Raw genomic sequence first — 18,580 nt, 5'->3', positions numbered from 1 at the left:
AGCCTGGGCAAAGCCCAATACTGAGGGAGGCTCTAAAACACACACAAGCACACACACACACACACACACACACACAAACATGCTCACACCTCCCATAATCCCTTAAAGAAGCAGTATGCTATAGACAAGATTACCAATGGCAAGAACAGAATGTGTATTTAAATATTTTGCACCTTAGATACATACATGATATGTAACAGACAGATATACAATTTTTTTCATCACAAAAACCACCAAACAACACAAGACCACAGAAAAAAGAAGGGAGAGAGTGAAAGAAAGAATGAGGCCCCGCAAAGACTTTGGTGTCTGGGGAGCTTCACTCCTTTTGACCCCACAGGCACGCACACACACTCACACACACATAAATGCACATACACAAATACATGCATTACTGCAGTCACGCAAACACACCCTCCTCTGTCTCACATTCGCACACAGAAAACAAGAGTCTCTTTGGGGCCAAGTGTGATTTCAATGTCTCTTTCCCTTGTAGTTAAAACAGCAAAACACAGGATGTTGGGTCTCCATGCTGCAGTCCTCCCCCCCAGAGCAGAGAAACCATGGCAGAACGCTGAGGAGGGCATGTTGATGATGGACCTTCAGAGGGGGCCCCTGGCTTGGAGCTGGAGTCGTATGTACAGATGCTGGTATTTCAAGAGCAGAAACTGGTTTAGTCCACTTTTCTCTTATGGGATACAAGACAAGGAGTGCACAGAGCGGGACATTTGCTAGGCTCATGGTATTTAAAAAGTTGATTTGGGCTCAGATGCGGTTCAGGTTACGGCACAAGACAGAAATGCAGGTTTAGTGTAGGTCGAGTGCAGACCATAGTTGCTGGTTTAGCAGAGGAGAGGAGGTTGAGAGAGAACAGAAGAAAGACACAGAAAGAGAGAGAGTAGTGTGATCTTAGTATGTCCATATTGCAGATGTACAGAACAGGAGAAAGATTTGGTGAGATACAGACGTCTGGGAAACGGAGTCCTCTATGCATCACAGCAGGACTCAAAGGGTTAAGGAAATAGATTTGTCTGTGTCCGTCAGCGTCTGGTATTCATCTGTCAGCTCCTCTCGGCCATTCCCTCATTCCAGCATAGAGGATGAGTGAGTGTACACGTATGATTTTATGTGTTCATGTTTAGGTAGTGACTTAATCTGCACATGCGTGTCTGTGTTAGTGTACGTGTACGTGTGTGTGTGTGTGTGTGTGTGTGTGCATGCTTTAAATTGCAGTTGATCTTGATTGTCAATGCTGGAGAATTAAAGCTTTACTGTCCAAAGCTGGCAGCTAAATTCTCACCCTTCATTTCACAGTCTCTCACAAAGAAGTCTCCTTACCAAAAAAAATAAAAAAAAATAAATGTTTGCAAATCTGTAAAAGCTTGGATTGAATGCACCTGAAAGAAAAACAGAGGGAGAGAAAAAGAGGTGAAGAGAGATACGGTAATATGAGACTATGATATTTATGACAGTGGTAAAACCAAAAGCATACTATGAATTGAATGAACTAAACCATGACACTATTTTAAGAGGTCATACTTTACTGTAAGTAAAGCCATCTTTCCATTGTTTGATATGGTGCTAAAAGTAATGTGGTAAGTAACATGTGCAATGTGGTGTTGCTGTTGTTGTGCTCCATTTTTTATTGATTTACATATTTGTACTTAAGAGTTTACAATGACTTTCACAGCTTGAACATGTTTTGTGACACAAGCTACCATAAAACACATTCCAATCCACCTATAACTTCCATTAAATGAGCAACAGTTTGCAAACATGTACCTAGAGAGTACTTGGGGAGTCTTACAAAAGAAATTGATACATTGTTATTTCTATATACAAATTACATAAGGCTGTTTTGTGAAACTGAAGTGAAAAATTCCACTGTAAATGTTTGTATCAACTTTCATTTACTAATTACAACTACTAATAGTGCTTCATCATCCAATTAAATATCAAGTAATGAGCTTTACAACTTGGTGTATATATTGATGGATTAATTCATTCATTTGTGATGTCTTTTTTTCCCCTTATTTTTATTGTCCAAGTAAATATCAATTAATGAGCTGCTTTCAAAACAAAAGTATGGTCATCCTCAGTAATCAAACACTCCTCTGGAAATGTCTATTAGAGTTCCAGTGGTGCTCTTTAGTTTTAGGATGGCCTTAATGTTTGTACGAAGGGTAAATAAACTCACCTGCTGTTACAGGCTGGTGACGCTGAAGCTGTCATCATTGGCTGGGTCCAGGAGCTGGCACAGCACCCCACCTCCCTGAGCCGCCTGGGAGGCAAAGCGGTGTCCCATGCCCTGGTAGGATTGGTGGGACAAGGAGAATGTGCTAATGTCCTCCTGATGGGGCGAGGAGTCCAGGGGAGGTTTGGGGTATAGGGAGTGAGGCAAGGGGCCCTGGCGGTGGCCTATGCTCAAAGCGTGGGGGGTCAGATCCCGCTTGTGGGGGGCCACAGTCGAGGGAGGGCTGCACTCCTCATACAGCACAGGTGTTGAGTGGGAGTGGAGGCTGGGACTCTGGTTGGAGTGTGTACGAGAGGAGAGGTGAGAGTTGGGGTTGGTGTGTGTGTTGTGGTGGGGCTGATTGTTGGTGTGGGGGTTTGAGTGGGAGAGGAGGTGTGAGGTGGAATGGGTGTTGGTGTGTGAGCTCAGGTTTGCGTGGGGCTGTGTATTGTGATGGTGTGTGTCATGGGTAGTCGGATTCATGTGTGTGTGTGTGTTCGCATTTGGGCTAGCGAGCGGATTATGTGTATTTCCATGAGGACTTGTGTGCGGGTTGCTGTGTGTGTGCATGGCTGTATTTGAGTGTGTGCTGTGTGAGTGCGGGCTGGGGCTGCCGCTGTGCGATGTCTGTCCGTACCAGTAGGGGGAGCTGCAGTAGCTGGGGGAGTCATACTGCGAGAACTCTTTTGGAGGGGGGCGGTGTGAGGGACTCAGTGCAGTGGCGCAGTGGGGTGTTACCCGAGGTGAGGGAGAGCAGGAGGGGGAAAAGGTCCTGGAGGGGACAGGGTGGTAAGACTGGGGCGGAGGAGGGGTGGGCTTTGGAGGGTAAGGGGGAGATGAGACACTGGGTGAGAGGGAAGAGGAGGACTCTCCAGGGTATAAAGCTGGATATCGCTCCTCAGAGGAAGGTGTGGATGGGTGGGCAGAATAAGGGGAGGGGTATTCACAGGGCTCCTGGAGGTAGGTGGAAGGTGGTGCAGGATTGGGAGTGGCCAGGGGAGAGAGGCTACTACTGTCTCCACTGTAATAGTCCAGCCCCTCCTGGAACAGCCCAGACCCCTCCAGACCTCCAGCAGTCACGGCTCCTCCTGCTCCAGATGTTGAGGCAGCCTTGCCCCTGCCTTTGGCCCCTGATGGCCGCTCTCTCTGACATGGAGACAAACCCCCTCTGCCTCCTCTAGACCCTCTGCCCCGTCCTCCAACCCCTCCCCTCTTAGGTCCTGATGTAGGCGTTGGGGAGGGACTGGATGGGGAATCAGAGTGTAAAGCAGAACCCCCTTCTTTTTCTGATTGTGGTTCAGTCCGTTTCCTGCGACCACGGCCGGGTTTGCTGGTTCCCCCGCCCTGGAAGAGAACGTTCTGGCTCCAGTTATACGAGGGCCCTGAAGCACTCTCATGCCAATCCATCATTAACTTCTCCAGGCTGGACAGACTTGATTGACCCCCCTCTCCACTAACAGAAGCAGACTCATTCTGTTTGTACGTGCCACCTGTGGAGCTAGGTCCACAACCAGTGGCTGCAGAGCCTAGATGTGAAGAGTCAGAGGAGGATTCTGATAGACTTTCAGGAAAAGGTTGTCGCTTGGCCTTCTGGGGGGTGTAGTTTGAGATATCCAAGATGTCTTTAGACTCACTGGAGCCATATTCACTGTAGCCGTGATACTGATGCCCAAAGCTGTCTGTTGACCAGCCACCATAACCTTGTCTGAAAAAAAAACAGATATAGCAACACAAATTATAAAACACACAAACAGCACTTGAGCAACATGTGTGGACTTGAAAAATATTTCAATTTTCACTGCTCGTGGTTGCCCCAATCAGTAATAGGAACCTGAAGAGAAAACTATGAATGCAGGTTCTGACTATGGATTCTTAAGTTGGATAAACACAGTGCATGTTTTAGCCCTAAGTTAACTAATGTCAGGTTAATTAGCACATGGTGGACATGGTAAAATTGAAAATGATAGGGTGAAACATTTATATTGAGCAATTCAAATCTTTTTGATCCTGCTCTGGTCAGACTTTTATTAGTTTGTACTTTTAGTACTTTTAGTTGAAGAAAACACAGTACACCTGAATCACCTATTCATTAAAAACCCTTTTATACCAAGTCAGATTTTTGTGTGAAAAAGTCACTCAGAAATTTCTTGAATTCAATGTATTACTTTTTGAGTATTTTTTATGATGACAAGCCACCACAAATAATTTACCTGTAGCTCCACTGATTGGAGTTGTACTGTTTGTAACCTTCTGGAGAGGAGGAGGAGCTGAAGGGGCCACTTTTGGCCACAGACATGTACCCTCCTCCTGGTGATGTGGGTCCTGTCGACTCCCCCCGCACCATGGAGGACTGACCAGCTGCAGGATATCCACTATAGCCTCGCTTGGCTGCTGCCTGATAGCTAGAATAACCCATTTGCCCAGCAGTGGTGGCCTTGCCACTGCTGTGTCCAGATCCATATGCAAAACTGCAGTCTGATGATCTCTGTGGCACTGCAGGAGAAGAGGAGGAGTAGCCAGAGGAGAAGTGGCCATAAGAGGCAGGATGGGGGGAGCTAGGAGAGTGTGAGAGAGATGGAGGAGTGGATTTGGGATAGGTAGAAGTGGTGGGGGATGTTTGGGCCAGGCTCCCATAGCTGTATGGAGGCCTAGATGAGGAGCAATGTGTCTGCGCTGAACCCTCAACCCCAGAACCTGCACCCTTGGTGCTCCACTTGGGGAATGCAGGGGACCAGCTGTGACCTGTAGCTGGACTGGATGGCTCATAACCAGGGGTGGATGAAGCTTTGCGGGGGTCTGACTGCGAGGAGGAGATGTCCAACAGGTCTGACGAGTCATCTGAGTCGAGCAGTGACCGGAAATATCCAGCAAACAGGCCTTGTGACTCCTCCCCAGCTGGCCCAACCCCTCTGCTTCCTCCTGGACTGCTGTAGGCACCTCCCCTTCCAACCTCACAGGAGGCAAAGCCCCCCCTTTGAGATCCACAGAGCTGATACCCACCCAAACCTTTCTCTTTGTCCTCCCCCCAGCCACCTGCCCCATTGGGCCAGTCCTGCCCCATTGACACCCCTTCCCCTTTAAATGCACCATTTTTTCTCGCACGTCTCTTCTTGATTATTTTCTCTCCCCCAGGCTCAGTTCCTACGATACCCCCTCCCCTACCAACCCCACCTCCACCCTTTCCCCTTTTCCTAGGTAATCCATGCTCAGAAAGGGGGCTCGGTTTCCGTTTCTTGCCAATGGATTCAAAGAAGTCACTGAAGGTGCTCTTATTGCGTTCACTTCCCCCAATCCCCCCTGCTGCTCCTCCACCTCTTCCAATGCCCCCTCCTCTGCCACCTCGAGGGCGTCTATACCCAGTGAGCCGGTGGAGCAGGGTGGATATTCCAGGGTTTTCCAAGGGGGTATGAAAGCTTTCTGGCTCACTGGGTGTCCAGCAGCGAGGGGGAGAGCAGCGACCAGTGGCAGGGGGCTGGCGGTTTAAGAAGGCGAGTTTGGACAAAACATCCCCATACTCTATTTTCACATCATTAGTATCATTAACATAGGATGGATAAGGGCAAGGGAGCTTAGTCCGACGCCGCCTCTGGGGCTTCTTGGGCTGGTCTCCGTTACCACCAGCATTCCCGGCATTCGGAGGCTCTCCCGGTATTCCTGGCAGAGCCTGTTTGGGTGGTCGTCCCCGCCTGCGTTTGAGAATAACAGGCAGTTCTCCAGGAGGGAACATCACCATAACACTCTTCCCATTGTTCTTCATGCGGAGAAGTGGGGTCGGCTCTCGAACTGCCTCTGAGCCCTCCAGACCGCCATCATTGCCTTTCTCTGTCCCTGTAACTGTCTCCAAATTGGAAATCTTGTAGCTCTTCTGTCGGCGGCTAAGGCTGACGGGAATGCGAGCCACCTTGACAACAATCTTTCTCACCTGTAAAGCAGAGGCCAACATAAAACATACAATTGCAAATTGTATAAACATCTATTTCATACATGGTATGAAATTGTGTGTTATGTCAAGGAGTAACTACAATGATTTGTAACTGTAAATTAACTTACACCGACAAAACGCCCACGTCTCCGGTTATTGGGAGGAGATGCCCCCAACTCCACAACAGGTTCCTCCTTCACAGTTAGCAGAGGTGCAGGGATGGTGGATGTGTTTGCAAATGGGAGATGAGGGGTAGCACGTTGAACCATGGACTGGGCTGCCTGACGCTTTTTCATGACACTTTTAGGACCTGCTTTATGGACAGATTTTGGTGTGGGCCTAGACCTGGATTTAGGTCCAGGTCTATGCCCAAGTCTGGGCCCAGGTTTAGGTATAGCTTTAGGAACAGGTTTGGGCACAGTTAGAGCAAGAGCAATGTCTGTAGGGCAGGGAGCCGTGGGGAGAACAGCCTCCACAGACGAACGCTCTTCTTTCTCACCAACAGCCACCTCCTCCTCTTTAACCCTCCAGATCTTCTCCTCCGGTACTTCATCCTCCTCCTCTCCTCCCCTCTCCCTTGCTGCTCTCTTCTCCCCATCCTCTATGCTTCGGCGGAGGCGGGAGGATTTGCGCAGGTGACAGGGAAAGCGGGGACGTCCAGAGCTGCGGAGTGCATACTTCTTCTCTACCTCCACAGGAAGAGGAGTGGAGCCTGTATTTGTGTTTGGACCAATAGGGACTGGACAAAAGGTTGTGGACATGGCTGTCTCTGCAGTGAGAACTGGGGCTGCCAGCTGATTGGTGGAGGCAGGACGACTGCCAAGTGTCAAAGACAGGGGTTGAGGTGAGGTTGTGTGTATGGCCTCTGGTGTGAGAGTTCTGGTGTGTTCTGGCCCTATAGAACCCGTATGTGTGTTGATATCCATGTGTCCACAATTATCCACATGTGCGTGTGAAACAGCCTGTGCATGCACATCTGGGTCTATGTGCGTTTGCATGTTTCTAAGTGTCTCTGCAAATGTATGTGTCTCAGCGGTAGTGTGAGTCTCTGTCTGCCTCCGCCGGCAGGAGCTGTGCCCCAGCCTTCTCTGTAGATGCAGGCCGTTGGCCAGGGCAGAAGGGGAGGAGGAGGGAAAGTGGTCAGAGGTCACCGGTGCCAGTCCATCATTAGAGGGATCCTGGGACCCCTCCTGGAGCCCAAGCTCCCTGGTCCAGAGCTCAGGACCTGCCAGCCCCTCCACACACACTGTTTCCTCTGCCTGAGTCCCACCACAGCCCACTGGAGCCCCAGTTTGGCCTGAAAGTAGGTGATCTGACAAGCCACTCATTCAGTGGATGGTCTTGCTGGTACTGAGGGAGGAAAAAGAGGGATTTTTTTCTGCTGTATGAAAATGAGTGTTTCTTCTTTGTAGTTGTCTTCCTCTAGCAGCTGGCAAGACAATTTAAGGACCTAAGAAGAGAAATAAAAACAATTATCAGCCGGATAGGAAATAAGTTAACATCTCCTTGTTGCATTTAAGACATTTAATATAAACTCCTTGCCACTAAATATATTGGTCACTGTAAGGCATCAAAAATGGTACATATAAAAATATAAAATTTGCAGCACAGATGAAATTGTGGTTGTGTGATAGAATCATCAACATTTTTGGCAATGGGCCATAAACCTAATCCGTAATGCACTCTACTCTATTAACTGTGCCACCCACACAACAGCATTACAACATTAGATTACATTTACCATTCATATCCTGCTCAATTGGTTGCTTTTACCGAATGGTTGTGGCACTGATTCTGATTTTGATTCTGAGTTGAGCCTCACTCTGTCTGCCTGACTGGCTCTGTTCTGCAGGGGATCATTGGGTCATCAATACTGCAGTGGAGAGCTCACATACTTCTCTCTCTCCCCTCTGCTCCTGTCTTTTGCCCATGGTTGCTGGAGTGAGAAAAAGAGAGATACAGACAGACAGAGGAAGGGACAGGGAGTTGAAGAATGTGGGAGAAATGGTGAGTGGGGAAAAAAGAAAAAGAAAGAAGGGTGGAGGAGGGTGGAGCAGAAAGAAAAAGAGAATAAGAAATTTGTACAGAATGTCACAGCATGCATCAAATTTGCAATATAAATTTCTAAACTCTAATTATACTTAGTAGTTCATTTTGAACCAGCAGATTGTAGGTACACATGTAAGTCAGCAATATCTATGCTATTGGATTTTCAATGTGCTCACACACACTGGGGATCCTCACTACAGGATGATGAGCAGACTCACATAATCGTGTATTGTGTATTCGATTGAGTGAGTTGTGCAACATTTTTCAGTCTCACCATATTTGAGTGAGTAGATGAACATGTTGTAAAAATCCATAAATTATAATATAAAACAGTTGAGTAGTGGTGAAAAGCACACACACACACTGAATGCCACATTTCACCAAAACTATTCAAATGCGTTACAAAGCACTAGACTTGGAGGGTGCAACAAGAATGAGAATGTGTGAATAATCGCAGCCACCAGGGGGAAGCAGAGAGGTGATGAATAGAGAGGTGTTAAGAGGATGGAGAGATGAAGGTGACAGAAAGACAGGAATGATGGAGGGATTATAGAAACCCAGAGCAGAGGAGAAATGGAAGTACAGACAGCCAGAACAGACACAAGTCTTACGAAATCTGGACCACACGTGCTATCAGACTCACACGTGACTGCATGCTTGCACACATTCAAACACAATTACAAGTATGCGTGCCACACTTGCACACATACTTGTATACACGCACGGCTGGCTCAAACACTGTACCACACTCTCCACATACAACACAATCCTGTCCATCCTCAGATCTCTCTGCCTCCCTCTCCAACATATGGCTCTGATTATCAGGGAGGGAGAAAGAGGGGGACGGGGGTGGGGGTGGGGGGTGAAAGACATTAGAATGAGTAGGTTTATGGGTGAGAAAGTATAAGAGAGGGCAGGAGACAGAAGAAATACAGGGAGGTGAAAGACATGATTGAGGCAGGGAAAGGGTGGTAAGTGGAGGGATAGACAGACAGAGATTTAAGAAGGAGGGAGAAAAAGTTGAAGGAGGCGAGAGGAGGAAACAGTAGAGGAAGAGAAGGAGGAGGAGTGTGAGAGTTTTACTGTAGCAGAGTTTGGGGCTGCACACATGGAGCAGACCAACCTCAACATTGTGCTGCTCTGAGGAATGACACAACTGGGACAGACAAACATGGAGATGAACACACACACAACACATACTTTCTTTAACCCCCTCACCCACTCCCTCCTGTGCCCAGTGCTGTCTCCCTCCCTCTCTTCTCTCCCATTCTCATTCTCACTTTCTTTCTCGTCTAATTAACAGCATTCATTAATTAAGGCTCCATCTGACCGGTGTGTGAGAGAAGGAGACGAACACATGCTTTAATTAAACATTGCTGCACATGTGCTTACACATACATGCACACTCTGTCACTCACAGGCACACACACACAGACACATACCAACACACAAAGACACATTCAAATATGCCCCCACAGCTTCATCCTCCCACACACTCACACATCGATTTGCACATAAAGACATACATGTCACACACACACACATATAGTCATGCATGATCACACACAAAACAAAGACACACATGCAAATATCTGTCTACTGTGCTCGACGGGGGGCATTCTGACAGGGCTTAGATGCCAGCCAATCAAACGCTCCCACTATGATTCATTGTTTAAGCAAACACTCCTGGCATCCATCAGCCGCCATTCCAATATATTCACCGTCATACGTAGCAAATGCGTTTTGGTGCATTTTACTGTGAATGGCTCTGGGGCTTTGGAACACACTGTGGCGTAGTATTGTCTCTGTGAAAACAGCCGATGGTGTGCTCTGCTCCCACATGATGATCTGTTGAATCTGTTTCACAAAGAGCAGCTCTCATATGAATGATATTGTTTGAACATTTTTGATCTTGTACATTTTTCATCTGCACGTAAAAGTTTTTTGGTGCTATTGCGTGCTTACAGGAAAGGCAACAACACGCGAGTGTATGTGCGCACGTGCCAGTGTGAAATCAGAGACAAGAACCTGTCATTTTCCAGTTTGGGCAGTTGCCCTGTTGTGAGAGGAACAATCATTCTGTACATGGTAGCTGTACAGCATATCTATTCTCTTCCCATCTATCTCACTGCCACAAAGGCTTGCAGACTCACAGGCCTGCCAGCAGCAACCCTCAATGAGGAACTAGACCCTGCGTGTGTGTGTGAGAGTGTGGATGTGTTTGTGCTGGCACGCATGTGTGTGTCTGCGAGTGTGTGCGTGTATGAGTGTGTGTTCCTGGGTGTGTTTGTAAAAGCACTCACTGAGCTCTAACGGGTGTGCAGTTGTTGCTAAGAGACAGGCAGCAGCACCGAAACAGCATGGGGGGGGGGGGGCATGGAGAGGAGAGAGAAAGAGAGAGAGAGGTGGTGTGGGGAGGAGCGGGGGAGCTCCACAGAGAGGTTTAGACAGATAAGAAGAAGGGGGGATAAAACAGAGAGACGGGCAGAGAGAGAGAGAGAGAGATGGAGAAAGTGTATGTGAGGCCAGGAGAGAAAGAGAGGTGGGGAGGGGGTTCCACAGTGACACTGTGAAGAAACTCAGCTACCATCAACCTCTCATTCCTCCACACCAACCCAACCCTGATGCAACCTCAACCTGCAGCTCCAACAGCCTCAAACCTACATACAACATGACAATGCACAACTTATACAAAAAAAATCCTCAATCAAAAGAATTATGAGAAAAATAATGCTAAAGACAATCAACAAAATTGTTAGATAACTTGTTGACTAACTGTTTTCAAGTCATCCATGAGGTGTTTTCAGTGTAAAACAGTGGGAAAACAAGTGTGTCATGTTCCACATGATAAATGTCTGTCTGACTTTGTCAATAAAACATTGCACATTACATGATATTACACAGCATCACTTTAAAGTGGCCAAAGAACTGTGAATACACATTGTGTGTAGTAATCAAATCGAATACTTAACCATGAATTATAAGGAGTGTGGAGTAAAAAAAAAATTAAAAATCTAATGGAAATGTAGTATTTCTAATGCATATTAATGTGATTTCACATCAGCTTGGGGATAAAAGAGGGATAAAAGAAACAAACTTGATTCAACTTCAGCCACAACATAGAACGACATGCTCATTTAACACGAGCACAACCTAAATACAACCTAGACATAATCTTTAACTGATAGGTTGACATGTTTAAAGTCTTTATTTTTCTTCCCACTGTAGGAAAAACGTTTTCAATATTTATTCAATACTCAGCCAAACTGTGCAAAGTTTTAATTCAACTAAATGGGAAAAAAACACCATTGAAGTTATAAGGTCTTGCCCTGACTGCAGTGCATTGTAGCCCAACAGGCAGTAACACTGAACAGCTAAAATCTAAGCACTTCCAAACTCTTCCAACAGACATGGGTTTTTTAAAAGTGAGCCAAAGGGGGTGAAGAGTGTTATACACACATATCGCACTACTGGGGCACACATGCTTGCACACAAATTACCACCAACAACCCTCAAAAACAGAGCTGAACTTTGGGCTTTAGTGTGCGGCAGCTCCATGCACACACACGTCAGTCAAACAGAGACACTCCAACTAACACTCTTATATACAGATCACCCCCCCACCCACCCACCCACTCACACTCTCCTTCAGTCTGACCTCTCCTCTCTTTCTCACCACCACCCACTCATGTCCCACCCGTCTTGCCCCCCCTTCCAAAAACCCCACCACCACCTCCCCAGCTGCAGGAAATTCCTAATGATCTCCATCATCAGTGTGTGCGCTGTATCTCCTGCCAAGAGCAAGCACGTGCACGCACACACACAACAAACACGCACACAAAGCATATAAATGAACAGAGCAACACACAAACCATATGTGCAGACAAACAAAAAGGCAGACAGAAAGACACACATCTAACGTAAACAGACTTCACACAGACCAGATACAGTGGCGGCTAAGCCAAGGATGCACACAGGGGACTGGGGAAGTAGTTCGAAACACTAGACAACACAAAACCAGGACCCCCCACCCCATCTGACTGTCTCACTATCTGACTGTCTCTCCTGTTGTTTCTGCAGGAACCTACAAGCTGTAGTTATTTTAAGACGAGGACGACTGTATTACCCCTTCCTCTTCCTCCTTCACCCCCCTCCTCACTTCTCTTCCTCACTGTTCCCTCTCTCTCATCTCTTTAGCACCCCCTTCCCACACACACACACCTCCCGCCCCCAGTTTCTCCCCCACAACGCACGCTCCCACTCCCCAACACCCCTCCCTCATCTTCAACTCAGCCTGACACTCTCTCTCCTCTATCTCTCTCTCCTGCAGGCAGTTTCCTGGCGCTGCTGATGGCCGCCCCTCAGTCAGGTCATGTGACCAACCGCGCCAGCTGGGAACAGCTAGGAGTGTGCACATGTGCGCATGCAAAAACACATACGGGATTGCACACAAACAGCGATACGTCTGGAAACACACACAAACACATGCAAATACAGGAAGATGAAACCAACCACTTAGGTGTAAACACAGAAATGCTCCCACTTACAGATCATGCAGGTGCACACACACACTGAGCTGACATGTACACACAAAAGGGGGAGAAACACACAAGTAAAGATGCACGCTCATACTGACGCACTCTCCACGTAGTCACGCTGGCGAGAACTCATAGACACACTTAAAAATCACACATACCTACACACACAGGCACACAAACCAGATGCTTGGACCCCGACACACACTCAGACCTTGAGGCCAGTGTTTTGGAGAGGGGCCTCTGTGCTGCGGCCCTGACTTCCTGACTCCTCCTCCTCCCTCCATACTCCTGTTCCACAGTTGCTGTGGGAGACGCTGCTGCAGAGCCCGTTGCCAAGGAGAAGGCTGCTGGCTGTTTGAACAACAATGGCCGCCTTGTGAACATTCCAACTGTAGGTAATGACAGCTCATCAGCCACAGCCTCAACATACACACCGTTTAAAAAGCACACGCAGACACACACGGTGCTCACACTACACACCAACGCTGCACCACTGTACTCAGAGTCTTGGCCTCAAGCCTGAGCGAGGTAACACTCTTAGACACAAACACAATCAGGCATGCACATAAACACACATACACATCTGTGCACGCTCTAAGAAATTATGACTTCTGCTGAGAGGATAAGAAACCCTTCCGTCCCTCTCTGTCTACCTGCTTCTCTTGCCCATCTCTCCCTCTCTCTCTCTCTCACACACACACACACTCAGTGCGCAGTGAATTCATCCATCTTCCCCCTTCTCCCTGACTACTCTCTGTCTTTCTCTCTTATCTCTTTCTCTCTCCTCCCCCTCCACAGCCTCCTGATTTCACTCTCTCACTCGCTCTTCACTTGCTCACCCCTGCCTCTCTCTCCCTTTCCATCTCAGGAAGTGTGTGTTCTCACTCTCACGCACACACACTATCATCCTGGCACACGCACATGTGGAGGATACACATTCACACACAGAGAGAGAGGCACACACAATCTCTTTCTCTCCTGGAAGGTAGCAAATCTTTTCGTCCCTTGGGGGCATACACTTCCTCAGAGAAGGAGGGAAAAGGGAAAGAAGAAAGAGAACTAGAAACAAGGGTGGAACGGGCAAGAAAGGAAGAGGAGGAGGGAGAAGGAGAGAGGAAAGGAAGGGAAGAGGGTGAAAACCATATTCACGGCGGGGATTTATAGACAGACCCCTCAGTGCTCTGATTATCTGTTCATATTGATGGGACGACATTGAAGACACGCTGGTGGACCGTTGAGACGGCGCTGGAGCCAAAATGAGTGGTGGGGTGGGGGGTGGGGGTGTTGAAGAGAATCACTAACAAGTCTCTGCTTATCCTCTGACTCACTGTTTTTAACACACATACCCAGACACATGTATACACACACTCACACACTGCTGAAAACAAGTATAACACGCTGACGCACATAAAAAACAATACAAATTAGACATACTATACATGTGTAAGTATGTAGCCGATAAATGTGTGTGTGAGAGAGAGACGGCGAGTGTGTGTTGTGTGCCAGACACCGAGAGATGCTTTTGTGAATGTGTGTACGTCTGCGTGTCTGCGTGTTTTCCCCATCTCTCGCTCCTCTTTAATAATTGAGCTGATTCTGTCCAGCTTGTTAGGGAGGTACACAGCAGCTTCACACTCTGTCTTTCTCTCCTTCTCATCCTCTCACGCGCTCTATCTCTCCCTCTTCATCCATCCATCTTGCCGCTCTCCCTTCATTTATCACTAATTTTCCTTCCTGACCCCACCGTCCTCTCTCGACTCTCCGTCCCTTCCCCCAGCTCTCCTCTCCCTCTTCTTCGTAAATCCCTCCTGTTCTTTGACCTCTCCCTCGCCTCTTGCAGTTTCACCCCCCTCCATCCCGCTGCCCTCCATCATCCTTCTCCTCTTGCCTTCCTCCCTCTATCCTCCGGAGGTGAGAGGTCGAAGCTTCCTCTCTGCTGTCAGACTCAAACCGGCTGCAACCAGCCCTGTGGGGGGGGGTAGTTGAGGAAGGACATATAGGAAAGGAGGGAGGGAACAGGAGAGGGAGATAAGTGGAAGAAGAATAAGGGACTGACTAAAGGACGGATACATGGGGGGGCAGAGGGGTTAAAAGAGGGAAGGAGGCAAGAGAAAAGAGAAGGGGACATGTCTTCTATTGAGTCAATGCCTTTGGCGCGGAGGAGCCGTTTTATGAATGTATCGTGTGGGAGGTGACAGAATGGAGCATACAAACACTGCTTACACTAATGCTAAATGGTTGCTGTGTGTGTGGGTGCATCTGTGTGTGTATATTTGTGTGTGTTTGCCTGTTTGTGTGCGTGGGAGTTGAACCACGTTTACTTGCCTGTGGCGAAAGCTATTTCACTTCAGGTGATGATTAGATTAATAGGAGTCGTAAAAGACAGGACCCTTCACTCCAAGGACAAAGTAATGACTAATTATTTTTTGCCAGTAGCTCGCTGCATAGTGGAAAATATTAAAAGTTATAAAATATTCCTTAAATGTCCTATTACTCAATATCTAACCAACCCGATTTCTTTTCACTGTGAATAGATGTGAATTGTTTATGTGAATCTGTGCCCTAAAATCATTTTCTCATTTATTTTGGGAGGCATTTCAAGTGCTGAGTAATAATGGCCTGACTCATTCACAACGCTGGTGTAAATTCCCTTTTCCTGAATGGCAGTAATATATCTGTTGTGAAGAGTTCAAAGGGGAGTGCCAGAATGATCTTCATCTGACTTTCACAGAACATCTGTAACCAAAAAAAAAAAAAAGCCTTTTGTTGCATTTGACAAATCTCACAGCTAGAAGCCAAATTCATGAAATGAGACGCTTTGTAGCTGTACGGAGAAGCCTGAGATTGTTTTGGAGAATCGGCATTTGAACAGACTCAATCTCTGGTAGGATATCCTTTCTGATTTAGATTACTGAAGCTTGGTCTGGTGGCTATGTTTGTGTGGTCTGTGACTTGAAGTAAGAAGATTAATGATAATACCACAAAGAGCATCAATAACTGATTATTTTCTCTCAGGCTAACTTACTACTTAGACCTGATGCATCAATAAACTGTCACTCTTCTCAACCACTGTTCAACCATTCAACAGGTTGCATCATTCCGAACATAACTCAAAACTTCCCAAAACACCAGGAAATCAGTGGAAGTCAATGAATATGCTGTACTGATCAATGTTTCGAGTGTCTATGTGTGTTGTGCATGTGTGTGTGTGCATATACATGAATATGTGTCCATTCTGTCTTCTCCATCTCCATGACGACCTCCATATCAAGAGGATGTCTGACTACGGCAACCTCACATGCTGATAGGCAGAGAGAGAAAACAGGTGATTGGTTGAGCTGTCGGCTGTCATATCAGCAGGGTGTATCTTTGTGACACTGCAACACACACACACCACACACATACACATACACTGGCTTGTCTATGCCATCAACCCACACACCTACGAACTGCAGCAAGGCGCAAACAAAAGGTACTTCCACAGCACACACACACTTGGAAGTACACGTGTGCATGCATACACACACACAAATATACACGCACACAGAGCTTTGAGACGAGATGTGGTGTGTTAGGTGCACTGACCCTGCCAATGAGGACAGAAGGAACATCAACGGAGCTACAAGGCCGTTGCTATGACAACTAGCCCCGCTCACACAGGTAGGAAGCACAATAGGCCTAAGCTGTTATATGTTCACATTCTCTCTGTTTGTCACACACACACACACACACACACACAGGGCAGTGCAAGACAGGTCTGACAGACAGCATGCCAAGGTAAGGCCATTTCCTTTTCATTCCGGCATTCAGAGGGTTGAAATTATTCATTATATGTGGACACGACAATATGAGAACTCACTCTTCAACCAGTGACTGAGAGAGTGAGACTGTGTGAGTGTGAGACAGACAGACACACAGACAGACAGAGCATCACTCTGCATACTAACGGCACCTGCACTAGGGCAGCCTGTGCACGTCTCTGAGGGGCCCTTAAATAACGAACTGTCACTGCCCAGACATCGACATTGACTTCTCTCATCCTCTCTGCCTCTCCTTTAGTTTGTCATGCACTCTTTCTTCCTTTGTACCCCGCTCCTCCTCCCCACTAAGCCACAGACAAGAGCTGATAATCACCACCATGAGTATGCCTTGTCTCTCCAGCACACCGGCCCTGTTGCCACTGCAGGATGTGCTGCTGCTGCTGTGTCCTGCCTAACTGTCCTGACAACTCAGTGGGCTGCCAGGCTGGACGGATGCTCACCGGGACTCTCTGTGTCTCCTGTTTATATGTAAAGCAAACATCTGTCCATTATCAGGAGCTGGGCTCACAGTCAAACCTCTGGTATGTGTCACTGGTATGTAAATTCAGTAGGCTATTAGAAAAGTCCCATCAAACTCACCCACAGTTCATGGAGACAGCAAATAAACAAAGTGTGTGTGTGTGTGTGACGGTACCTGACGGTATACTACTGTATACTGTTGCCTCACTGTAAATATGTAATGTAAGTGATAATGAGGCTAATAGATGAGAAGATTGTAAATACTCAGATGAACAGGTGGGGGTACACAAGGTTCACTGCGCGCACATTCAATTATATTGCGTGTGTTTGTGTATGTGTGTGTTTGAATATCATAAGATCTCACCACACACGCTGCATGCCCACAGTAAAAGCCCAGATGACCCCAGCAGCACGAGCAGTACGAATGCAGAGCTACGTCCGTGAGCGGTACCGATGAGGTTAATGTAAAAAACTCAAAAGGAAACGTAGCCAGAGGTGCGCAGCACAACTGGCTGTGCTGACAGTAAGCTAATTTTTGGTGTTGTATACACAAGACGCTGCACGCGCACTCACCAAGGGAAAGAGAGAAAGTCTGGGGGCTCGCGCTGGCTGCTGGAGCTGTTGCGGTGTCAATGCTGGCTGGCGGGGCGGTGCTTCACTCCTCTCCTCGCCCGGGTCACGGAGCCGTTGACTTAACGGCTGCAGCCGTCAGCGCGCAGCATTTCCCCTTCATCTGGGCTCCCCGCGTCGGAGGGAGATAGTCCTCCCACATCAATGTAAACGTTGTCTCCTCCTGCCGTCGCGCGCCACCGTCTCGTGCGGCTCAACGGAAAAACCGCTCCTCTGGCTCACATCAATATCTGCACCCACAAAGATGGGAAAGCAAAAACACAAAAGGAGGGGAAAAAATAAAAATTGTGGAGCAGGGACGTTGGTTCACAGTCTTATCCCCAATTAAGGTACTGACATAACCGCGCTCGAGCCCTGTGCTCCGGTTTTGGTGACAGGCACGGGACTCCCCAGTATGCGGGAGGCGAAAATCGACCGTGCGCCCGTGCGTCTCTGCCTCTGCAATTCCAGCTCTCTGTCTCTCGTGCGCCCCAGTCTCCGCTGTGCCTCTCCAACGTGCCTGACTGTCAAAGCCATCCGGGCACCCGAAGCTGGCCTCACTCTACACCTCTGGAACTATGGGAACAGTAGTTTACTGAAGACTGAAGAAGAGAGCGAGCGTGAATGAGGAAGACAGCGAAGAGAGCGCGAGACACAGACAAGAGTGGGAGGAATTTCGGAGGACTGATAATAGTTGCCAGTGCCAGAGATGCCATTAACACTAATGATATCATATGATATTTTATAATGAATATAATAATAAGATAATATTAAGCCCTGCTCTAAAGCAAGTAGCCTATTATTTAGGTAAATGTATTAAGTCATTTGATCAGTAAATTCCTTTTTGTACTAATTTTCTTTAGTGTAACTGGAAAGGTTACATGCTGTTATTTTGCGGAACCACCAAATAAAACAGCATAGATGTCTAAATACACATAGAATAAAAGCA

General features: G+C 47.5%; 1 protein-coding gene across 8 annotated transcripts; it reads right to left on the bottom strand.

Annotated features, from left to right (window-relative positions):
- Positions 1 to 130: 130 nt before the first annotated feature.
- Positions 131 to 18,279, bottom strand: ahdc1 (AT hook, DNA binding motif, containing 1). Of its 8 annotated transcripts, none has more exons than XM_044172546.1 (6): positions 17,596 to 18,279; positions 7,897 to 8,091; positions 6,284 to 7,605; positions 4,444 to 6,155; positions 2,198 to 3,938; positions 131 to 1,397 (listed from the first exon to the last, which is right to left on the bottom strand). In XM_044172546.1, exons 3-5 carry the CDS (start codon positions 7,481 to 7,483, stop codon positions 2,204 to 2,206), a joined length of 4,647 nt encoding a protein of 1,548 aa, XP_044028481.1. In that variant the 5' UTR covers positions 7,484 to 7,605; positions 7,897 to 8,091; positions 17,596 to 18,279; the 3' UTR covers positions 131 to 1,397; positions 2,198 to 2,203. The 8 variants fall into 8 exon arrangements, with proteins under 8 accessions (XP_044028481.1, XP_044028485.1, XP_044028487.1 ...); XM_044172550.1 differs by having other exon boundaries at positions 7,929 to 8,091; XM_044172552.1 differs by having other exon boundaries at positions 7,978 to 8,091.
- Between the last annotated feature and the right edge of the window lie 301 nt (positions 18,280 to 18,580).

This window comes from Siniperca chuatsi, linkage group LG17 (genome assembly GCF_020085105.1).
Source record: "Siniperca chuatsi isolate FFG_IHB_CAS linkage group LG17, ASM2008510v1, whole genome shotgun sequence".
Classification (NCBI taxonomy): domain Eukaryota; kingdom Metazoa; phylum Chordata; class Actinopteri; order Centrarchiformes; family Sinipercidae; genus Siniperca; species Siniperca chuatsi.
Note: the sequence above shows the minus strand (reverse complement) of the source record. Positions and strands in the feature narration are given on the sequence as shown.